The following is a 22,869-nucleotide window of genomic DNA, read 5'->3' as shown; positions in this document are numbered from 1 at the left end:
TGAGAATTTCTAAAATAAATCTGAATAAATTCCTACAACATTTTGGTGAAAGTATATTTCATTTAATGAAACACTTTTAAGATATACCTTAAACTGAACAGCCCACTATACTGCCTTACAAAGAAATCCATGTCCCCATTAAGGCTACAGGAGTGAAATTCACCAAAATTACTGATAAACATATGTACCTATTTTATAATAAATAATGCCAAGACTATTTCAAATAAATACAATCCAGAAGATGAACACAGAATTTTTGGTAAGGAAATATTTTGCAGACAAAAGACTACCCTCTGCATTTTGTTTTTCACATATTCTAATGAAAACAGATTCACTTCTCCAAATAGGTTTAAGTACAAAATTAGATGAAGGGTTTTTAAGAAGTCTCTCTACTGCATCTCCCCACATTACTTTTAATTTCAAAATGTAACTCACAATAGTATGTGTTAGAGAAAGTTTTTTTTTATTGTTTGGGTTTTTGTGTTTTAATTGTAGATGAACATCCTATAGTAAGTATCCTATAGGACTTAGGATCACTTAACCCTTGCTTAAGGAATCAACTCAACAAAAGTATTAACCAAGAAGAAACATCATCTCACTAAAAAAGGAGTCAAATTACCTTAAGCAATAATATTAACCACAAAAATACGTGGAATAATGGATTCTCATTTATCTAAACTAAGTGGTTTTCAGAATGAATGGATTTGTTTATAGAAATGAATATATTTTCTTAAATATATGCACTAGTAGTAAATTCTGGAAATTATGTGTCCCAAAGAGACCTGCAATGCCCTGACTCAATCGTTAACTTAAACCCTGATAATACTACAGAGTATCGTTATTTCATATTTCAGCAAATAACTATAGAAGGAACCTGACCCTGTACATATAAAGACCCTCATTTTACCAATCAGGAATAAGGTTAGAATTAGCAAGCACAAATTAACACCATGGACACTGGATTTACTTAAGGATGACCAGAGCCAAAAATAATAATCCTACCAACGGGGATGCCAAAGTTGATTTCTATTGCCCTATTCCATCCAACATGGCCTGAAGGTTAATGACCCCATAGTTAATTAATTTACAAGTGCCAAACATTAGCTATAGTTTTCTATCTCAAGAAATGCACACATGCTAGGTTTAATATGGGTGAACTAAACATCCAAGTCTCCATGTCTGAGAATCTTCAATTTTCAAATAATGTTCGATTAGAAACAAAACCAAACCAACACAGCAATCAAATCTTTTTTAAAGCAGTTTTTCATAACTTTAAAAATTACAAAATAATTAAAGTCTTCATTTATATAAATAGAAAAATGCTTCTCTCTTTAAAGGGTGTATGGATAAATTTTATTGAGCTGAATTAGAATTCTAAAAGTGGCTCTTTTAAAACAGCTTCTTTTTAAATAATAAAGCCATAGAAGGTCTTGTAAGAGTGAAAAATATTACTAGTAAAAAATATCTTATGACACTAACAGGTTAACTTTTAGTGTACAATACTGAGAATTACAGTAACAAGTGCAATAAAAAATGAACACTGAGGTTGTTTTATGTTAACCAGATAATAACCCTTGGAAGGATATCAACTTGAATCATTTCCCTCCAAACCTTTTGGGGGTTTGAGCTTTGTGTGCATATGTCTAGCAGGCATCTGTTGCTCATAACAATATGAAGCATTATCGCTCGCCATTTGAGAGTCTTTCTCCAGAATCATAATGTTCTTGAGTCACCCGGGTAGATGTGGAATTGGAATTTTGCAGCAAGTCCATTAACAGTACAACTTTATTATCTATGTGCTCTTGGAGTTTGTACATACGCTGGTCAATGTAGTCCATAAGTTTCTTCTCCATTAGTTCCATGTTTTTAGAAATTATCTTTTCCAAGTAGAAACATACAGGCTGCTGTTCTACTCTGTAAATAAGAGAGAGAGAGAGAGAGAGAGAGAGAGAGAGAGAGAGAGAAAGTTATTGAGAGTGTCATACAACTCAATAGCCAACATACTTCTCTATTTAGAACTCTCACCTCTCTCCTGAGTTCCATGCCCATTCCTACCATGGCCGATGTGCCTTGGGCAATTAAACATGTCCAAAGTAGAAATCAGTTGCTTCACCTGAAACTTACCCTGCCTCCACAACTCCCAGATTCATAATACTTGCAGTTTTTTCAACTCTTTTCTCTCACTCCCACCACATTCAACAGTTGCCAGATCTAGCTGGTTGTCTCATTTTGCATATCCCACGTCCTTCTCTCCACTCACACAATTACCTAGTTCATGCCCTCATCTATCCTGGACTACTGCAATAACTTCCTTATAGGCTTTCTGTTTTTAGTCTTTCCCTACTGCAATCCATCATCCACGGAGCTATCAAAGCATCTTCCTATAAAGCATAGGTCTGAGCATGTTGTTCTCCCATTTCAACATTTTTAGGGTCCCCCCCCTTACTACTTACAGGATAAAACAAGCCTATCTTTTCATACTTACTTCATATTATTCACCCCCCCCTTTCTATTCTAACCAAAACTAGCCTATTTGCTGTTCCTTATAGTACATCTCCAACACCACAGGTATGGACAGGCATTCCACCTTCTACCTCCACATGCCTTTCCAAGCTGTCCCTCCTGTACCACTCCCCATGCTTAGAAGGAACGTATTCTCGGTGCACTTCTTAGAAATTTTAGCTTCCTTCAAGGCTCAGGTCAGGTGCCACCTCCTACTCAAATTCTTTCCAAGCCCTTTCTCCCTGCTCAAATTATCTTTTACTTACTTGTCTGATTATATGTACCCAAATAAGTAGGTATATATAAGCTTCTTGGGTAGACTGCTTTTCATTTCTTTCATTTCTCTAGTATCTAGCAATATCTTGAACATTTTAAACCCTCAAAAATGTACATAAAATTGAATATGACCAGAAAAAACCCTCAGTTTTTAGATTTAAACACAAACCCAGTAAATTATTCCATGGTCATTTCTTTTAAAAGTCCTCCAGGTTACTTTTGAATTTCAAAATTCAGAAAAAAACTGAACTCCCAGCTTAAAAAAAAAAGTTCCATATCTTTCTTCTAAGTAGTTCCACCTAAAGCTGGCTGAGGCCTCTGCGTACTTTATGCGAGATTTTAAAAATTATTTTGTGGGTAAATGTCTGGGATAGCTTTGAACATTTATTTTAACATCACTAGACTAATTGGGTAATATGAAGAAAGCAGATGTTCTGGCACAAAAAAAATGTACATTTATAAAAATACATACTAGACTACCATCCTGCCTGCCCCTGGCCTCAGCACGGTTCACGTTCCCTACTTGAGCAGTTGCTTTTCTATACCATCACACAACTATTTAATTAAAAGGCTATTTTGTTGTAATGACAATAATGATGACAATAATAAGACTATGACTATTAATGGATCACAATTATAATACTTTAAGGCTCACCACTTTCTTCACAGAAATGTGATACAGTTAGTATAAGTAATGCCACAATTTTATACATATGGAAACAAACGTTCCTTAACTGAGATTACATATGGAGCTAGGATTTGAACACAGGTGTTTACATGCCAACACTAGCGTTCCAAGCACATACAATACTTCATCTCCCATCTCAGTGTCTTCACACTGGCTGCCCCCATGCCTGAAATACACCGTCCAAAGGGGCAGCTAGGTGGTGCAGTGAGTAGAGCACCGGCCCTGGAGTCAGGAGGACCTGAGTTCAAGTTTGGCCTCAGACAGCTGACACACTTACTACCTGTGTGACCTTGGGGAAGTCACTTAACCCCAATTGCCTTGCCTTCCCCCCTCCGAAAAAAAAAAAAAAAGAAAGACACCATCCTTACCCCTAGCTCATAGAATCCCTCTTTTCCTTGTAAGATATACCTCATGCACCACCTTTCCTGATGCCCTCAAATAAGTGCCCTCCCTTTCAAACTACCTTAAGTACTTTGTATTTATTTTCTTTCTTTCTTCAGCACATAACATATGTATTGTTGCATTATGGTAAAAGGTGAGCTTATAAATAGGGGCTGCCTCATTTGGTGTACTTGTACACCAACATACACAGCCTCTGCAGAGTAAAGCTCATGGTTTCTCCCTGACCTTCTGAACTGCCATGGTACCTCCCATCAATCCCTCACCCCCATCAGTGGCTGCAAACTCAACAGATGGAAATGTAATTGTCTATGCTGTACCTGGGTGTCCATATCGATGCTGGACCAATAACATACCTGAATGCTTTTTGATGATTCTGAAATTCTAAGTCAGACATGACCTGTCAAAGGAAATTTACTGCCCTTTCCTCTTTTCCTACCACCCACCCAAAAAAAAAAAGCAAACAACAAAACCCAATCTAAACCCAAAGAGAAGTGACATGTAAATCATCTAGTTTACATATTTTTGGAATTTTGAATTTTCCCACTGTTTGCAGAGAAAAAAATAAACATTCTCTACTCCATTTACTCCCCCTCCTTCCTCTCCCTAATTTCTATTTAACAGTACCATCCCCCATCATACAAGTTCCAAAACTCAAATTATTTTTGACTCTTTCCTCCACATCTGCCACATCTAATCAATCCACAAATCCTATGAAATCTACTGCTGTAATAACTATACTCGCCACCACAATTATACCTCAGGCCTTCATTCTTTCTCCCCTAGACTACAGCAACAGCTTCCTAACCTTGTTCCTCTGCCCTGACCACTTCACACTACAGACTGACGCAAGATTAATCCTCCTAATATCTGGTTTTGATCACGTCATTCTCCTAACTCTAAAAACTTCCTTGGCTCCCTACTGCCTATAAATTACAAGTCTGAACCCATAGTATTCAAAATCAGGCTCCAGACTACAGACTCCCTTTCCAATCGTTTTCATTCTTCTTCCTTTCATGGACCCTGTGCTCTAAAAAACTGAACTGTCATTTCCTGAATGCCTTGCCAGTTTCTCTACCTTCATGCCTCCATTCTCTCTGGCTAACACCCAAATATTTTCCACTGAAAAGCCTACCCACTAGCAAAAAAATGGAAATAATGTAGATGCCCATTGATTAGGGAATGGCTAAATAAACTACGGTACATGAATATTATGGAATATTACTGGGTTCTAAATGTCAAATATAAAGAATTCAGAAAAGCGATGTCAAAGTATAAACAGAAATCAGGAAAGAACTGAAGGCTGTGTAATTTTAATGAACAAGTTTTACCACATAATAGTTGAAACAATGTAATTCCCTCCCTTTTGGTGCCAAAGTGAAGAACTAAATGCTTTGGTTTGTTGAAGCATTTTCTCCCCTCTTTACTTCTGTATTTTTTGTTACAAAAGATGGCTTACTGATGAAGGATAAGGAAAGATGTATTCAGAAATGAAGGAAATATAAACACAAAAGCTATTAAAAATTTTTGTTAAGAGGAAAATCTCCCTCTTTTAAGGTTCAGTTTAAAAGTGGCCTCCCTCACGGACACCATTGTCCAATCCCACAACCAGAGGCGATCTCTCCCTTTTCTGAATGTCAGGGCACTAAGCCAGTCTTATGTATTTCATAGTCTGCTTTGGGCTCTAGTTGTAGTTGTTTAATTTCTCATATTACATGGAAAGCTAAAGAGGCAGCACAGTACGGTAAAAGAGAATAGTGGCCTCGGGAATCTGGGAACACCTGGACTCAATTCTGCTTTAAATAGTTCCTCACACTATAACCAAGGGCAAATCAACCCAACTTCTTTGCCCCTTAGTTTCATCATCTGTAAAATCAGGATGATAAAAATAATAAGCAGCTACTCACCTTTCTATACTACCTAGCCCATAAGGTGGTTGTATAGATTACTTATGCAAAGCATAAACCTTAAAGAACTCAATAAATGCCAGCTATTAGAATTAAACTCCTCAGAGGTTAGAAATAATGCCTTCATCTTCTTTGTATTCCCTCTGAGTACTTCATACAGCCTTATACTTCATATCCATTTGGGGCAGCTAGGTGGCGCAGTGAGTAGAGCACTGGCCCTGGAGTCAGGAGGACCTGAGTTCAAATCCGGCCTCAGACACTTGACACTTGTACTAGCTGTGTGACCTTGGGCAAGTCACTTAACCCCAATTGCCCTGCCAAAAAGCAAAAAAAAAAACAAAAAACAAATACTTAATATCTATTTAAGAAATGAATATTGAATGATGTCATGCACATACAAATAGCACTGCTATGAACATGAACCAGAAAATGATGATGTGCCACAGAAAACTAAATGACATGAAATCAGTTTCTCTCTAGCCATCATGCCCAAAACTATAAGGTTATAAGACTTACCCAATGCTTACAATGCCTTCATTTGGCTTTGTATTGTTTCCCTGAGGCTTATTCTTTTCTCCTACACGGAGATGGTTTACTTGACTACACAAGTTTTGAAGAAAAGGAAGCAGCTCAGAACTAGGTATATTTGAGTTATCATTTGCTTTCTTTTGCAACCAAGAGGATACTACAAATTTAAGATCATTTTCAGGAAGAATACTGTTTTGTTGTATACTTTTACATTCTTCAAGATCTGGAATACTTCCTCTAGCAGGCAGTCCTGTGCTTTTGTCGATGTAAGCTTTTATATCTTCCGTGACTGCTCCAGATGTCAATCCAGACTTAAAAGGAAAGGGTATAGTGGATGACCTGTCTAGCACTCCTGAAGCTGTTGACTTGTGCAACCCATCAAGCATATGTTCATCTCCAAAAACAGCTGGTTCTTTCTTCCCCAAGATACACTGAAGTTGCTCTCCAAAAGGAATACAATTCTAAGAGGAAAGGAAAAAAAAATATATAGCTCCATCACCATAGTAAGAGTTTTCATTTGAGTGAGTCACTCTAAAGGCAGTTTTCTGAAAATGCCGCTGTGTGTGCTTACTAACTGCACCTGAGCCTCTGCTTTCTTTTCCTTAATGTTCCTTTAAAATGGGTTTGGACTAAATAACCTAAGGTCCTTTCTAGTTCTACTATGATTCTATAACTACCCAATTATAAAAAGGTAAAGTTAACCATGAACTATTTTTAGGAAAGCTCTCTGGCTCTCCTCTGAAAAGCCACTTTTTCTTATTCAGGAAAGATGCAAAGCCCATAATTACTTTTTGTATAGATGTAAAACCTCACAGTAATAGGTTTATGTAGTATACATATAACCAATCTTAAAATGTGGTTATTAGTAATTTTATTAATATTGTCAGTGCTATTACTACTACAATAGTATATGATTATAACAAGTGTAAGCCGTATGTGTATATGACCAATTCCTCCTTCTTCAAACTATCTTTTTGACACAAGGAACAAAATACCAAACAGATATTTGAACTATGAAATTTTTTTTTTAAAGAAAATGACTTTAAAGCTATCAACTGGTTAATGCATTCCAGGGAGAAAAAAGACCCTCATATTTTATTATAGAACATTTTATGCTGCTGTGATGGTGAAACAAATCAGACCTGGCAACTTTGAATTTAAAAAGCTAAGGTCCCTAAAACATCTTCTATCTCTGAGGTAACATAGTTTCTTCTCTAGCCTAGTCTTTAAAATTGCAATTTTAATCCATCAAAATGACTAATTCATTAGAAATTAATGACCAGATGACATATTCTAAAAGCAGGCAATACATGTGATTTTTTAAAAAGTCTCTAAAAAGTAATTGCTAAATCAATGTAAAAAAGGGACAATATACAAAGATTTCTACAGTCAATGTATTTTTTGATGGAGACCCATCTGTTCATATAATTTTCCATTAATTTCTAATCAGTATGCTAATACTATAAGGTATGCTGACTTACCCGCTGTTGAAATCGAACCATGTTCATGAGTTGTTGAGCACCTGGTGATAATTTTGATCCCATGGATTCCATGATGGTTTGAACTCTGTCTAGATCTATCCTTGATCCTACAGCAGGAAAGCTTGTTGAAGAATTTGCAGAAACTGCCCTTACTTGGACTACAATTTTACTCACAAATATACTTTGTTTATCACCAAAAGAAAGCAGCTGTTAAAAAAAGTTTTTCAGACTATTAGAATGAGGTAGTTATACATTTGTAATCTAGCTGAAATAATGTCTACATAGTAACTCTACAAGAATGAAATTTTCCATTTTTTAATATTTGTTCCAACTATTTTAATTATCAATTACAGTTCTTATTTATCCCATCCCTGATACTTTCAAACTTGCTACTAAGCTATTCCAGAGTAAAATTTCACAAGAGAGCAGCCTGTCTTTGATCTTCCTCAGGAGGGTTATCTACCAAAATCCCCAAAAGAGTTCCTTTTAAGTTAGATCAACTGCAAGATACCTTATGACATTATAGTGAGATTCCAACTCATAAGACAATGTTTTAACACCCTAACTGCTATAAATGGGTCTGACACACAGTCCATCTGGTTCGGCACCGTGACTTAGTCCACATAAAGGATTATGTTGTAGAAGGCTGTTCTTTTATAAAGCAAGGTTATCCTTCCTCAACCTCAAAAAAGTTAAGGATACCTCAGTATCTCAAGGATTTTGGATGCCTCGCAAAAAACAAACAAAAAACAACCAAAGTTCATGGACTCTAGGTTAAGAACATCTGGTCTAAACTGTTTATAATAATTTCAATCAATATTACCATTTGAAAGTAATGAGTTAAATAAAGTGTCACACTATGTGAAATATTAATTCTTTTCATTTGTCCTTAACACTCTCAAGCTTCTAAGGGAACCTTGTAGGATATGGTTAAAAAAAAAAGTTAGGATTCACTTGATTCATAAAGGATTATATGAACTCTCCGACCTGAGGAGTCCTAACCTTTCTGCTACTGTCTGAATAAAGCAGCTCGCCATCCCTTTTGCTGGCCTGCAGTGAATCCTATCCAACCATGTTTTCTCAGGAATCCCCTACAGAGCTGCAGAATATACTCAGTAGATAAGGATAAAAACATATTCTATTACTTTCAGTACCCTTCAAAACACATCCGACTAGTCACAAAAGTACAAATGTTACATACACCAACAGATTAAAAATCCAAGCAAAAAATTGAGAATTTTAGGGAAAAAACTTTCAAAATTTTCATTGTTTCAAATGAAAATTGAGTAGCTGTTTATTACTCGTGTCCAACTCTTTGTGATCCCACTTAGGGTTTTCTTGGAAATGATACTGGAGTGTTTGCCATTTCCTTCTCCAACTCATTTTACAGAGGAGGAAATTGAGGCAAACAGGGTTAAGTGACTTTCGCCCAGAGTCACACAGCTAGCTAAAGTGTCTGAGGTTGGATTCAGGTCCTCCTGTCTCTGGTGCCAGCACTCTGTCCACTGCACCAACCAGCTGCCCCAAATTAAGTAAACCTAATTCAATTAAAATAGCTAAGGATAAGAGCTAACATACATTTTGCACTTTTAGTTTTAGGAAGTATTTCACACATACTATTGCATTTGATTTTCACAACAACCCTGTGAGGTGGTAAAATCTCCATTTTACAGATGAGGAAATGGAGACTAAGAGAGATGAAGTGACTTGCCCAGAAGCACACAGCAAATAAGCACCGGACGCAGGATGCAGACTCAGGTCTTCCTGACTCTAATCCTAACATTTTAGTCACTGCACCAAAACGAAAAATTAAAATAGCAAAGTAACTTTAAAAGTTAAAATTAATCCTTTAAAAGAATATATTAATGAAATGTCTTACCTTAATTTTACAGCAGTCTGTGGGACATTCTAATTTTAGGTATTTCTTATACAAAGTAATTTCATTTTCACTAAAAAGAGAAAGAAACAATCTTTTTTTATTCCATGCACTATCACTTTTTAAGAGTTTAAATTTTAAAGCAAATGTTAATGAACCAACATTTAAAAAATACTGGGACTGTTTCCTAACACTATGCCACTGATTCAAAACAGTGATAGGACAAGGAAGGAATCAGCAATCTTTCAGTTTGGCTAGATCAAAGAAGTTAACTAAAGGGGTAGTTGCTACGTTTCAGGCATGTCCAATTCTCCCTGACACCATTTTGTGTTTTCTTGGCTGAGTCACTGGAGTGCTTTGCCATTTTCTTCTCCAGCTCATTTTACAGATGAAGAAACTGGGGCAAACAGGGTTAAGTGACTTACCCAGGGTCTTACAGCTAGTAAGTGTCTGAGGCTAGATTTGAACTCAGGAAGAGGAGTCCCAGCACTCAGACCAGCATTCTATCCACTGTGGATATCCACAATGGAGTCACAAAGAGTTGGATGTGACCAAAAGCAAATGAACAAAAGCTGTAAAATTTTAAATTAGAAAGGTGGCTTGGACCCAGACTAAGGAGAACCTTCAATGCCATGCATGGCCCAAGGGAAATTATGTGTTATTCAGTAAGGAATGGGGAATCACTGAAGATTTTTAAGTCAGAAAAGGATTTGATCCGACTTGTGCATTAGGAAGATTAATTTGGCACTACACTACAGTGTGAAGAGTAAACAATAATAAATAACACAAGGAGACAATTTAAAAAGTTAGTAAAATAATCTAGATTTAATTAGAGTCTAAACCAAAGGACTGAAGAGCAAGTAGAAAAGAGGGGTTGGATTGAAGAAATATTGCCAGGGCAGAATGGACATACCCTGGAAACTGACCAGATATGTAGAGATGTGGGAAAAGGATAAATCAAAGATGAAGCCAATGTTCTGAATATGGAAAACTGAGAGAATGATGGTGCCATATAGAAATAAGGAAACTGAGAGGGAAGATTTGAGGAGATGATTTTGGTATTACACATGTAAACTTCAAGGGTAGATGGGAAATCTAGGTGAAAGTATTTTGCAATGAGTTAAAAATGTGGAACTTAAGGTCAGGGGGACAAAGGGAAGGAAAGAAAAAAATCAGTTATTAAGCACCTGGTGTATCAACCAGGCATTGTCCAATGCCTGGAATGACTTGCAAGATATCTAAAAAGAGACAACTGAAACAATGGAAGGAGATGTAATGGTTAAGGAAAAAAAAAGTCTTCTAAGGAAAGAAGTGGGCTACGAGAAAAGCATTTCAGGGGTCTAGAAAAGGAAGAACCAAAAGAAACTAAAAAAGAGGAATCAGAGAAAAGAAGAAAAACCAAGAAAACAGAATGTTGTATAAGACAAGGAAAGAGAAGGTAGTCAAAAATCTCAAATGATGCAAAAAGATTAAAAAGAATTAAAGAGTCATTGGACTTGACCTCAAAATATACTCTACTGAGAGTATTACACAGTTAAGCTCTTGGTCAAAATACTCAAAAATTCAATTGGTTATTAAGAAATGGAAAATCCAACATGATTAAAAACAAGCTATTTATCTTTCTGCCTAATCTGTTCCTTATTGCAATTTTGTTTTTTGGCCAGCAGTCCCACTATTAAGCCAGTTTTTCATCTTTGAAACCTTGGACCGACCCTTCCCTTTCCTTCACCTCCCATACTTAATCTATTAACAAGTCTTGTCTATTTCAACTCTACACCATCCCCTCTCTATTTTCACTGTCTCTCACCCTAGTACCACCAGCCTGGATTACTGCAGGGACCTTCTAACAGTTCTTCCCGCTTTCACACTTTCTCCACCCAATTCATCATTTATACTGCTGTAAGAGTAATCTTTCTTAGACATATATATCAGGTCATGCTAGTTCTCTGCTCAAAAATCCTCAGTGTCTCCCTGTTACCTGCTGGATACAATTTAGTCTTTCTTCATTCAACATCTACATCTGATACTTTCCCCCTACCTCTCTAGCCTTCTCTTATTTCCTTTAACATACTCTATGATCCCAGCCAAAATCAACAAACCTTGCTCTCAGACCTGTTGCTTGCTAGTAAGACTTTGATGACACCATTGTCTACGTGTAGACTGTCCACCTATTAAAGTCCTACCCATTCGATAAAGCCCAATTTCAAGGCCACATGCCCCACGAAGGCTTCTGTGACCCTCCTGGTCAGTGGTAATATTAGCAATCATAACAATGCTAATTCACGTTATTACAGTGCTTACAACCATCTTTGAGGTAGGAACTACAGGTCTTATTTGCCCCATTTTACAAAAGAGAAAATGGGGAATCAGGGAAATTCCATGACATGTCCAAGGTTACGCAGGTAGTTAAGGACAGAGGTGGGATCCAAACCCATGTCTGCTCCGACTACAAACCCAAGGCTCGCTCCACTGTACCATACTTCTCCCTGCTTTCACATCGGGATTCGAGAAAAAGGAAGGAAAGGAGACTTACCAAGGGGAAGAAGTTGTTCCTTTCTATCCCAGGAGATGGCGAGGAAAGAAAATGGGTAAAGAAGAAAAGAGGGGGGCAAAAACTGCTGCTGCCTTGAGGGGGCAGATTCCTAAAGGGTCTGGAAGGAAATATGATTTTCAGCTGCCTCTGGCCCCTGACCAGTGAAATTTCACAAAGTAAGTGCTGTGTTCTTTAACTTCTGAAATGCACTTATCATATAACATTGTAGCCCTCAGTTATCCTCCTACTACACAGTAAGCTCCATGAAGGCAGGAAAGGATTCTTATGAAAACTACCTACATATTCCACCCCAGTATTTAGCAAAGAGAACGTGTTCAATGTTTGGTGAATTAATGCTAGTCCTCATGCATATATTAGCTAGCTCCTTATGTATATATTAAATCATTATGAAGATATTACTATGGGGATTAAAAAAAATCTCACAGTAACTTACCTCAAGGATCTGGGATTTCAGCAGTATGGGCAATTCCTCAATTGATGCAGAGTGAAACCAATCTACAACTTAGATATTTTTCAAAGCTACTGCGAGATGGCAGAGGAAAGGCAAGGACTCACCTGAGTTCTCCCAAATTCCCCTCCAAAAGATTTTAAGTAACACCTCAAAATGAATTCTGGAGCAGTAGGACCAACAAAAGGATGTGCTGAAACAATCTTCTAGCCCAAGATAAAAAGTCGGCATGACGGGCCCATCACACTGGGGTGAGAGTGTTCTCAGCACATGGACTGTAAGGGGAGTGGTGAACAAGTGGTCAGAAGGAGATGACGGGGGTCCCTTTGCTAGCACAGGGTGCAGGACTCTGCTGTATTGCCCACACACTGATCTGGATTGCAGTCATTGGACACAGTCCCAGGGAGAGGAGGAGCACTAGAACACCAGAGCTTGCAGTCCCAGGGGAGCAGGCACCCTGGTCACAGTTCCAGGGTGGAAGAGAGATCTGATCAGAGCACAGGCCAGGAGAATAAGTAGTAAACATACCTCTCCTTACATCATCCCACCCTGGAAGAACTGAAAACTCCAGAACTAGTTCTGAAAGCAGCAGCAAGAAAGACCTGAAGCTTGAGTGTCCCCTCCACCCCAGGAGCTGAGCCCCACTTTAACATGATGTTAAAAGTCTAGAAATAGCCTTGAAAAACAAGCAAACGACAACCAAAGAACCTGACCACAAAAAGCTATTATGGTGAGGGAAGATAAAAACACAAGCCCAGAAGAATTCCACGAAGTCAAAACTGCCACATCCAAATGTTCAAAAAAAAAAGAAAGAAAAAGAATTCCTCTCAGGCCCAAAAAGGATTTTTAAAAATCAAATAAAAGAGGTAAAGAAAAACTGGGAAAAGAAATGAGAGTGATGTAAGAAAATCATGAAAAAAGAACCAACAGCTTGGTAAAGGAAGCATGAAAAAAAATACCAAAGAAAATTATACCTTAAAAAATAGAATAGGCCAAATGGTAAAAGCAGCACAAAAATCCACTGAAGAGAACTCCTTAAAAAGTAAAATTGGAAGGGCAGCTAGGTGGCACAGTAGATAGGGAACTGGCCCTGGAGTCAGGAGGAGCTATGTCTCAAACACTTAGTACTTACTAGCTGTACGACCCTGGGCAATTCACTTAACCCCGACTGTCACCCCCCCCCCCAAAAAAAAGCAGAATTGATCAAATGGAAAAATAGATACAAAAAATAGAATTGGCTAAATGGAAAAAGAAGTATAAAAGCTCACTGAAGAAAATCCTTAAAAATTAGAACTGGACAAGTAGAAGCTAATAAGACATCAAGAAACAATAAAAATAGAATCAAGAGAATAAAAAAATAAAAGAAAATGTGAACTATCTCATTGGAAAAGCAAGAGTGACCTGGAAAATAGATCCAGGAGAGAGAATTTAAGAATTACTGAACTACCTAAAAGCCATGATATAAAAAAGAGCCTAGACATCACCCTTCAAAAAATTATCAATGAGAACTGACCTGATATTCTAGAACCAGGGGGTAAAAACAGAAACTTAAAAAAAAATTTACCAATCACCTCCTGAAAGATTCCAAAATGAAAATTCCCAGGAATATTGTAGCCAAATCCCAGAGCTCCCAGATCAAGGAGAAAATACAAGCAACCAGAAGGAAACAATTCAGATGTCATGGAGCCACAGTAAGGATAATAGAAGATTTAGGAGCTTCTACGTTAAAGGATCAGAGGGCTTCAAATCTGATATTCCAAAGGGCAAAGAAGCTAGGATTACAACCAGGAATCACCTACCCAGCAAAACTGAGTATACTCCTTCAAGGGGAAAAAAAAAAAAAGACACTCAATTAAATAGAGGATTTTCAAGCACTGCCAATGTAAAGGACAGAGCTGAACAGAAAATCTGACTTTCAAATACAAGACTCAAAAGAAGCATAAAAAGGTAAATAGGAAAGAGAAATCATAAAGGATTCAATACAGATTAACTATTTACATTCCTATACTTGAAGATTTATCCTTACTGGGGCAATTAGAAGGATAAACAAAGACAGAGGACATGTGTGTGAGTTAATATGATGGGATGATATCTACAAAAATGAAATTAAGGGACAAGAAAGAAAAATGCACTGGGGGAAGGGGAAAGGGAGGGAGAGATAGAATAGGTAAATTTTCTCATACAAAAGAGGTACAAAAGAGCTTTAGCAGTGGAGGGGAAAATGGGGGAGGGGAAGCACCTGAACCTTATTCTCCTTGGAACTGGCTCAAAGAGGGACTAACATACACACTCAGTTGCGTATATAAATCTATATTAACCTACAGGAAAGTAGGAGAGGAAAGGAATAAGAGAAAAGGGGGGTGGGGGAATGGAGAGTGATAAAGGGCAGATGGATCGGGGGCAGTGGTAGTCAGAAGCAAAACACTTTTGAGGATGGACAGGGTGAAAGGAGAGAGAGACAGAGAAAGAAAAGACAAGAGAAAAGAGAAGACAAGAGAAGACAAAAGAAGAGAGAGAAGGATAAATGGGGGGGAAATAGGATGGAGGGAAATATAGCTTGTAATCATAACAGTGAAAAAAAAATTTACAGCAAGTTTCTCTCATAAAGACCTCATTTCTCAAATATATATAGCAGGCCTGCACAACCTGCAGCATGCCAAAGAATTTCGGGGAGCCCAAAAATTGGTTGTGCAGACCTGATATATAGATTTAAGTCAAATTTATAAAAATAAGAGCCATTCCCCAATGATAAATGGTCAAAGGATATGAACAGGCATTTTTCATATGAAGTAATCAAAGCTATCTAGTCATATGAAAAAATGCTCTAAATCACTGATTAGAGAAATGCAAATGAAAAACAACTCTGAGGTACCATCCCTCACACCTATCAGGTTGGCTAACATGACAGAAAAGGAAAATGACAAATGTTGGAGGGGATGTGGGAAAATCAAGACACTAATGCACTGTTGGTGGAGTTGTGAACTGATTCAACCATTCTATAGAGCAATTTGGAACTATGCCCAAAGGGCAATAAAACCCATGCATAGCCTTTGACCCAGCAATACCATTATGTGGTCTGTATCCCAAAGAGATAAAAAAAAAAGAAAGAAAGAAAAATGACCTATACATACAAAAATATTTATAGCAGTTGATTTAGTGTTGGCCAAGAGTTGGAAATTGAGCAGATACTCATCAACTGGGGAATGGATGAACAAGTTGTGGTATATGATTGTGATGAAATACTATAAGACAGCTAGCTTGTGTGTGTGTGTGTGTGTGTGTGTGTGTGTAAAATGTAAGTACTATAAGAAATGATGAGCAAGATGCTCTCAGAAAAGCCTGGAAAGACCTAACATGAACTCTTTTAAAATGAAATTAGCAGTACCAAAACACTGTACACCATACACAGTATCAGGGATATCGTACAATGATCAACTGCGAACGACTTAGCTATTTTCAGCAGTACAATTATCCAAGACAATTCCAAAGGACTTATGACAAAAAATGCTAATAAGAGTTGAATGCAGATCAAAGGATATTTTTTTAACTTTATTTTTCTTATGGTCTTTTTTTAGTCTATGTTTTCTTTCATAACATGGCTAATATGGAAATGTTTTGCATGACTGTACATGTATAACATATCAAATTGCTTGACTTCTCAATGGGGGGAGGGAAAGAATATGGAATTCAAAATTTTTAAAAATATACATTAAAAATTGTTTTTCCATGTAATTAGGGAAAAAACAAATAATAAATTTATCCCCCCAAAAAGAAAGAAAAAGAAAAAAAAAGGACCTGTGAACAAAAAATTTATTATCCTTCAGCCAGGTTAATACTCACACGGAAAGTTGTTCCAGCTTGGTAAGACTGGTGCATATGACACAAAATTGGATTTCAAAATTTAATGGAAATTTTTACAAATGTAATAGAATTAAAAGTAAAACTGAAGGATCATTATTGGCATCTCAAACTCTCTTTCATTGACTTCAGAAGTCAGAAAATGCAGCTTAAACTACATTATCTCCCCTTTCCTATCCATATGGCAAAAAACACCAGAAGTCATCTCGCCTCTTCCTCTCCCTCAATCGTTAATGACTCCCCACTGCCTACTAATGGAAGTCAACAGGGCTCAAATTTCTTAGCCTGGCGTTCATTTTCCTTTTTTTAATGTGTTTTGTTCCATTTTGTTTTTATGCTACAATCACTTCCCAGTAACTACTGAAAAAGTTAGGCAAACCACCTGATTCACAACTGGTACTAACCAAGTAACATTCCACATCTACCCAAAGAAACATCAGTCCTCTGGAACCAGAAATGGTCATTGCATTTATCTGAATTGTGCAGGTTTTTAATGATGTCTTAATTTACATTATCATAGTCACTGGGCAAAATGTTTTCCTGGTTTTGATTTCTTCACCATTCATACGGTCTCATGTTTCTCTGAACTACTCGTTTTCATCGTTCCTTGTGGTAAAATAATACTCCATAACATGCATAAACCAATTTGTTCAGCCAATGCCTAATAAAGAGGTTTTTTCCAGTTTTCTTGCTATTTCAGAAAAAACACTGTTGTGAATATTGTTGTTCTAGGACATTTCTTTCTCTCACAGACCTTGTTGAGTTTGGCTCTCTGGTTCAATACAGATAAACAGTTAAGTAATCTTCTTATGCACTTTCAAACTATTTTCCAGTTAGCCCAATGAATGCCCCCGACAGTACTAGTGTTCGAGTCTTTCCAGAACCCAACTACCTTTCCAATCTTCTTTCACTTGACTCCGCCCTCCACATTTCATCCCGCTGCGTGGGCCTACTTGCTGCTCACACGTCACTAGGCCTGGTATCCACAAGACCTAAGTTCAAATCTCATCTCAGGCATTTATTAGCTGTGAGACCCTAAGCCAGTCATGTTACTTGTTTACTTCAACTTTATCCTCAACTATAAAGTGGGGATAATAATAGCACCAACCTCCTAGGTTGGTTGCAAAGTTCAAATGAGATAATAGTTGTAAAAAGCTTAGCACAGGGCTGGGGAAGCCACGGCTTCCAGGCCACATGTGGCCCTCTAGGTCCTCAAGTGTGGCCCTCTGATTGAATCTTAACTTCACAAAACAAAGAAGTTTGGATTCAAAGGTCTGCACTTGAGGGCCACATGCAGCCTCAAGGCTGTGGGTTCTCCAAGCCTGGTTTAACATAATGCCTGGCACAGAGTAGGTGCTATATACCCCTTTCCCCTCTCTCCTCCATGCCTTTTCACTCCTTGTGAGCCATGTCGAGAATGTTCTCCCTCCTCAATTCTACCTCCTGGATTCCCTGGCTAAGCTTAAATTCCACTTTCTCCAGGAGGCCCCCACCTCCATAGTGCCTTCCCTGAGATTACCTTCCATTTACACACATATATACATATACATACACACACATAAACACACTCTCTCTCTCTACATATATGTATATATCTATATCTTCTATATGTGCAATTATTGGCATGCTGTGTCTTTCATCAAAATGCCAGCTCCCTAGAGAGACAGACTGTTTTTGCCTTTCTTTGTATCCCTAGCACTTAGCACAGGGCCTGGGGTACAAAGCAGCCACTTGATGCTGGCTGACTGGAGAAGCTCTAGTCTATGTTAGTAGAGAAAGTAATCACATAGAAAGGAAGTTATAAATCTTTCACAGTATAAAATTATCTAGATCTAGTGCTTTGTGTAGCTATCTTATTTCTCCCAGTAGATATTAGGTTTCTAAAGAGCAGCACATTCATGAGATAGGAGTGTCTAACTTACAAACACTACTTATATGGCAAGAATGTCTGCCTCTTAATTCCTTATATTACTCGCCTGTCACAGCAGGGAGGTCCCTGCTTCTGTCCAGGAGGAAAAAAACACAGGAACAAAGGGAAAAGAGAATGATAGCGTGAAATTACTCAAGAGTACGGAGAGAAAGCCTGCCTGTCTGTCTCTGTTTAGAGAAAAGAAAAAAGACTACTCTTACCTGGAAAGGGACTAGGATCTTTCTGACTTCCCATTTTGACAAATGAATCTCAGTATACATCATCCCATAGAAACAATTCGAAAATACTATCATTCAGTTGCATTTTGAGTTAAACAGGCTTTTGTAAAATGATGTGGAAACTTAACCAACACACAGGATGCTATTTATATGGGAAAAAGCATTTTAAGTTCTAAATGACCAACTTGCAAGTAAACTGTTGGACCACAACTCATTTAAAAACTGGAGGCTGTATGATGAAGTGCAAAGAGCGCTAGTCACAGTTAGGATGACATCGCTAGCTACATGTAATCTCTGGAGCTTGTTTTCCTATTTGTTAAGGGGCAGTCAGGCTGGAGGGGGTGGGAATGGAAGTTCAAAGATCCCTTTTAATCTCTAAAATGCTGATCTTTCAGTACATCTTTGTAACCCCAACAGTACCATGTGTGTACTTTCTCAGTAAACATTTGAATAATGAATTTCAGGGTCAATGACTAGGCAAAGAGCTGGGATAATTAAAATATAAGCAAAAGATTAAAAAAAAACTTCAAATTTTAAAGGCACAAACCTGTTACGCTGGACAGTACAAACGCTCTCTCCTCTACTGGTTCCACAATATTCCTCTCTGGCATACACTTCCATATTCCTGGCTTCACTTAAAATCCCAAGTGAAACTATTTCTTCACATCTGTGAGGATTACACTTCAGGTATAGGAAGCAGGAATTTTCTTCTTCATTGTCCATTTTCTTCTTCAGAAGCACAAGATCCTCACTGAAAGATTATTTGTTTTTAATGTATACTTGTTTAACAGTATGATTATTACTAGATATCATAACTTTTGGGTTTTTAATACCAAGTCCTGCCCACAAGCTTAAAACTCTACCTCTAGTCCAGGGTAACAAATGACTAGCTTCACTGGGATATTACCTTTCTAACTCCCTGTATTCATCTTTTTTTTCCTCTGTCTTCCTTTTCTCTTGGTGGGAAGCAACAGAAAAATATAAGGTCCTTTTCGATTCCGTGAGAGAAAGAAAAAATTGTTTTTCGGGAACTAAACAAGTGGCCATGAATACACACATACACACTTCCCTTAAGAACAAATGCAACCTCTCTTGAGCTGTTTCCTCCTCTGTAAAATAGGTGTAATCAGAGAAGTCAATAACTATTTCGAATTGAGGAACAGCTTCTAAGTGCTATTTCAGAAAGGAGTGAAGAATGGACATGGCAATTTTTTTATTGAAGAAGCTAGGAGTAAAACATAGAGCGTGTGATAACATACTGCAGAAAAACCACATTCACAGCAAATATGGGGGGAAAAGCACTGGACTTGAAATCAGACAAATGTGAGATCTGGCTCTGCCACCTGACCCTGGACAAATCATTTTAATCAAACTGAATCACTTTAGTGAAATGGGGTAAGACTTGCCCTACCCACTGTAACATTAATACAATGAAGATCTTCCCATCCAGTAATAGGCCCATGTGACCTGAGTCACATTGAGTCTGTGGTGGGAGGAGTTCCATGAACAGTAGAGCAGGAAAGGTGGAGCAGGACTGAGAGGAATGAGAGGGTGCAGTCAGAGCTGGGGGGGGGGGGGGTAAGGGGGGAACATAGGGGAGGGGGTGGAAGGAGAGAGGGAGGGAGAAATAGACAGACAGACACAGAGCAGCAGCCAGTGTGAGGGAGAGCCCTAACAGAGGGAAGGCCTGGGGACTGAGGTGCCCCCTGCATTGATAACGTGTATAGATTACTTTGTTGCTATGATGCATTTGGCTTTCTGGTGTTTGAATAAATGTCTTGGTTCTGCCTTCAATGAAGACAGACTGTTATATTTTGCAATTCAGAACTACACGACATATTCACAGCAGCATGTGGGTATTGCACTGGTGCTACACCCACCTCACAGGCTTTATAACATAAAAATATTTTGAGCTGAAAGGGACCATAGGGATCATCCTATCCACTCTCCTCACATTAGAGATGAGAAAGTATTAGCAAGTATAATAAAACAGCTGACCTGCACCAAGTTAAAGTTTGCAAAGCACTTTACATACAGTGCCTCATTTGACCCTTCTGTTCCAAAGAGTTAAATACACAGGTGTTCAGTTAAAATGAGCCCACTGTACTGGGACACTGGGAGGTTAAATGACTACACCGCTGGTAGGTGTCAGGGGTGGGTTTGAACCCGTTTTTCTTCTGCCTCCAAGTCCATCGTTCTTTCTACAATATCATGGTAGTTAACCAAGGCCTGAAGAGTTGAAGAAAGAAGCAGAGCTTAGTTGTGAACCTAAGTCTTATTCTTTCCACTAAACCACGCTACCTTCTTGTGAGGTAAATGTTCTATAAGCTGTAAAGCTCAACACAAATAGGAGCTATTGTTATTACGAAAATGATAGCTGGTTACTGTACATACAGTGCATACGCACTTGTGTATGTGCACATGTGCATGTGTGTAGGACCACAGTAGTTAAAATGGGAAGGGACCTTATTACTGACTGTAACTTTAAAATTTGCAAAGTACTTTATATAAATTATCCCATTGGAGCCCCAAAATACCTTAGAAGTAGGTACCACAAGTATTGCTATCCCCGTTTTACAAATCAAGAACTGGGTGCTCTGCCGAGTTAAATGAGCTGTCCAGGATTACACAAAGTAGTGTTACAGGGAATATCTGGATCCAGGTCTTCCCGATTCCAAATTCCAAGTCCAACACTATGTCCATTAGTCCGCTTCAACTTCCTTATTTTACAAATAAGGAAACTGAGGAGGTTAAGTGACTGGACCCAGGTCGTACTGACAAAAAATGGAATTGTGTACACACATAGAAATACACTCTCCCTCTACACACACACAACACACGTGTGCATATATATATATGCGTGCATATATATACACTCATATAGTGTTTATGTATTTGTATATACATACGTAATATGCACATATTTAACACACATAGGCACGTGTACATATGTATGTTGTCTGGAAGGAACACTGGACCTGTATGTAGTCAGAGGTGATCTAGGTCCCAATTCCTGTTCCTACGCTTAGCTGTGTGACCAGGAACGTGTCTATTCAAGTCAGCCAACAAACATGCATTAATGACATACGCCCTGCACGAAGCCCTGTGCTCGGTACTGGGAATACAAAGAAGATCGGCGAGTGAGTCAATAAACGTTGACGCGCCTATGAGCCGGGCCCTGTGCTAAACTCTGCTGGATACAAAGGAACGCCGAGTCTAAGGCAAACATCTGCACGAACAAACCACACGCAGGTTAAACTGGAGACAATCAACAAAGGCAGGGCTCTAGCATTCAGGAGGGCAGGGAAAGGCTCCTTGACTTGAGACTTGAAAAAAAGTCACGTGTGAGCCAGTGACTCTACCCGCAGGGTGAGATGGGTAGAGGTTCAAGGGGTGGTTTGAAGTTCGGTGCTTTCATGTACACACACATGCCCTTGTGAAAGCATGCATGTGCACCCACGCACAAATACATACACATGCACCCGTGCTCCCCTGCACACACCTGTGCGCACACTCCCCGCCCCTTTACCAGGGGTCTGGACGCAAGGACAGGCGGCTCACGGGAAGACCCTGGGCCACGCCCCCCCCAGCCCGGGCCTGGGAGCCGGGCATCCGGGGGATGGGTTCCCACGTCCCTTCACTTACCCCGGCGCCGGTGGCCCCAGCACCTCCTCTTCCCAGCCATCACCGCCGCCGCCGCCGTCGTCAGGGCTTCCGAGGCCCGCCGAGGCCAGGCGCAGGTTCTGGACCAAGCCCCGCCGAGGGGCCTCCCAAGAGGAAGAGGCCACCAAACGAGCGGCCTCCCCGCAGTCTTCGGCCCCCGGCTCCATGCCGCCTCTGCCTCCCACGCCAACCGTTCCCTTCCCGCCCTGACAGGGCCGGCCCGGCCCCACCCCCACCCCGAACCCGGACCGAACCGACCCGGGCAGGGGCTTGAGGAACCTCCCTATCGTAAGCACGTGTTTCAGACCGGTAGAGTTAGCCAGCGAAAGGGCCACTTCCGGATACCTTAACTGGCCCTGGCCGGCTGAGAAAAGATCACGTGAACCAGGCGCCGCGAGCTACGCATGCGTACGACGGTTCTCCTTGGCCTCCCTCTTCCGCAGACCTAGCCGTGGGAAGGATGGAGGGGGAGGAGCCAAGAGAAAGGGCATGCGCATTTCCTATCTAGCGCTTTCCTACCTGTTCTGTCCTCGTTCATTCA

General features: G+C 39.2%; 1 protein-coding gene across 1 annotated transcript; it reads right to left on the bottom strand.

Moving 5' to 3' along the window:
- Positions 1-40: 40 nt before the first annotated feature.
- C8H10orf88 (chromosome 8 C10orf88 homolog) lies at positions 41-22,715 on the bottom strand. Its single transcript, XM_036735230.1, has 6 exons — positions 22,311-22,715; positions 19,213-19,416; positions 9,661-9,730; positions 7,782-7,988; positions 6,289-6,761; positions 41-1,914 (listed from the first exon to the last, which is right to left on the bottom strand). Exons 1-6 carry the CDS (start codon positions 22,493-22,495, stop codon positions 1,680-1,682), a joined length of 1,374 nt encoding a protein of 457 aa, XP_036591125.1. The 5' UTR covers positions 22,496-22,715; the 3' UTR covers positions 41-1,679.
- Positions 22,716-22,869: the final 154 nt, after the last annotated feature.

The sequence above is a fragment of the Trichosurus vulpecula genome, chromosome 8 (genome assembly GCF_011100635.1).
Source record: "Trichosurus vulpecula isolate mTriVul1 chromosome 8, mTriVul1.pri, whole genome shotgun sequence".
NCBI classification, from domain to species: Eukaryota; Metazoa; Chordata; class Mammalia; order Diprotodontia; family Phalangeridae; genus Trichosurus; species Trichosurus vulpecula.
This window is presented reverse-complemented; position numbering and strand designations above follow the sequence as displayed.

Excerpts from the sequence above, each read along its gene's own strand:
- C8H10orf88 (XM_036735230.1), bottom strand. The coding sequence starts at position 22,495 with ATGGAGCCGGGGGCCGAAGACTGCGGGGAGGCCGCTCGTTTGGTGGCC. Across the intron at positions 19,417-22,310 it reads CTGGGGCCACCGGCGCCGGG|TGAGGATCTTGTGCTTCTGA; the intron begins GTAAGTGAAGGG and ends ATAATCTTTCAG. Across the intron at positions 1,915-6,288 it reads GAAGGCATTGTAAGCATTGG|AGTAGAACAGCAGCCTGTAT; the intron begins GTAAGTCTTATA and ends TCTTATTTACAG.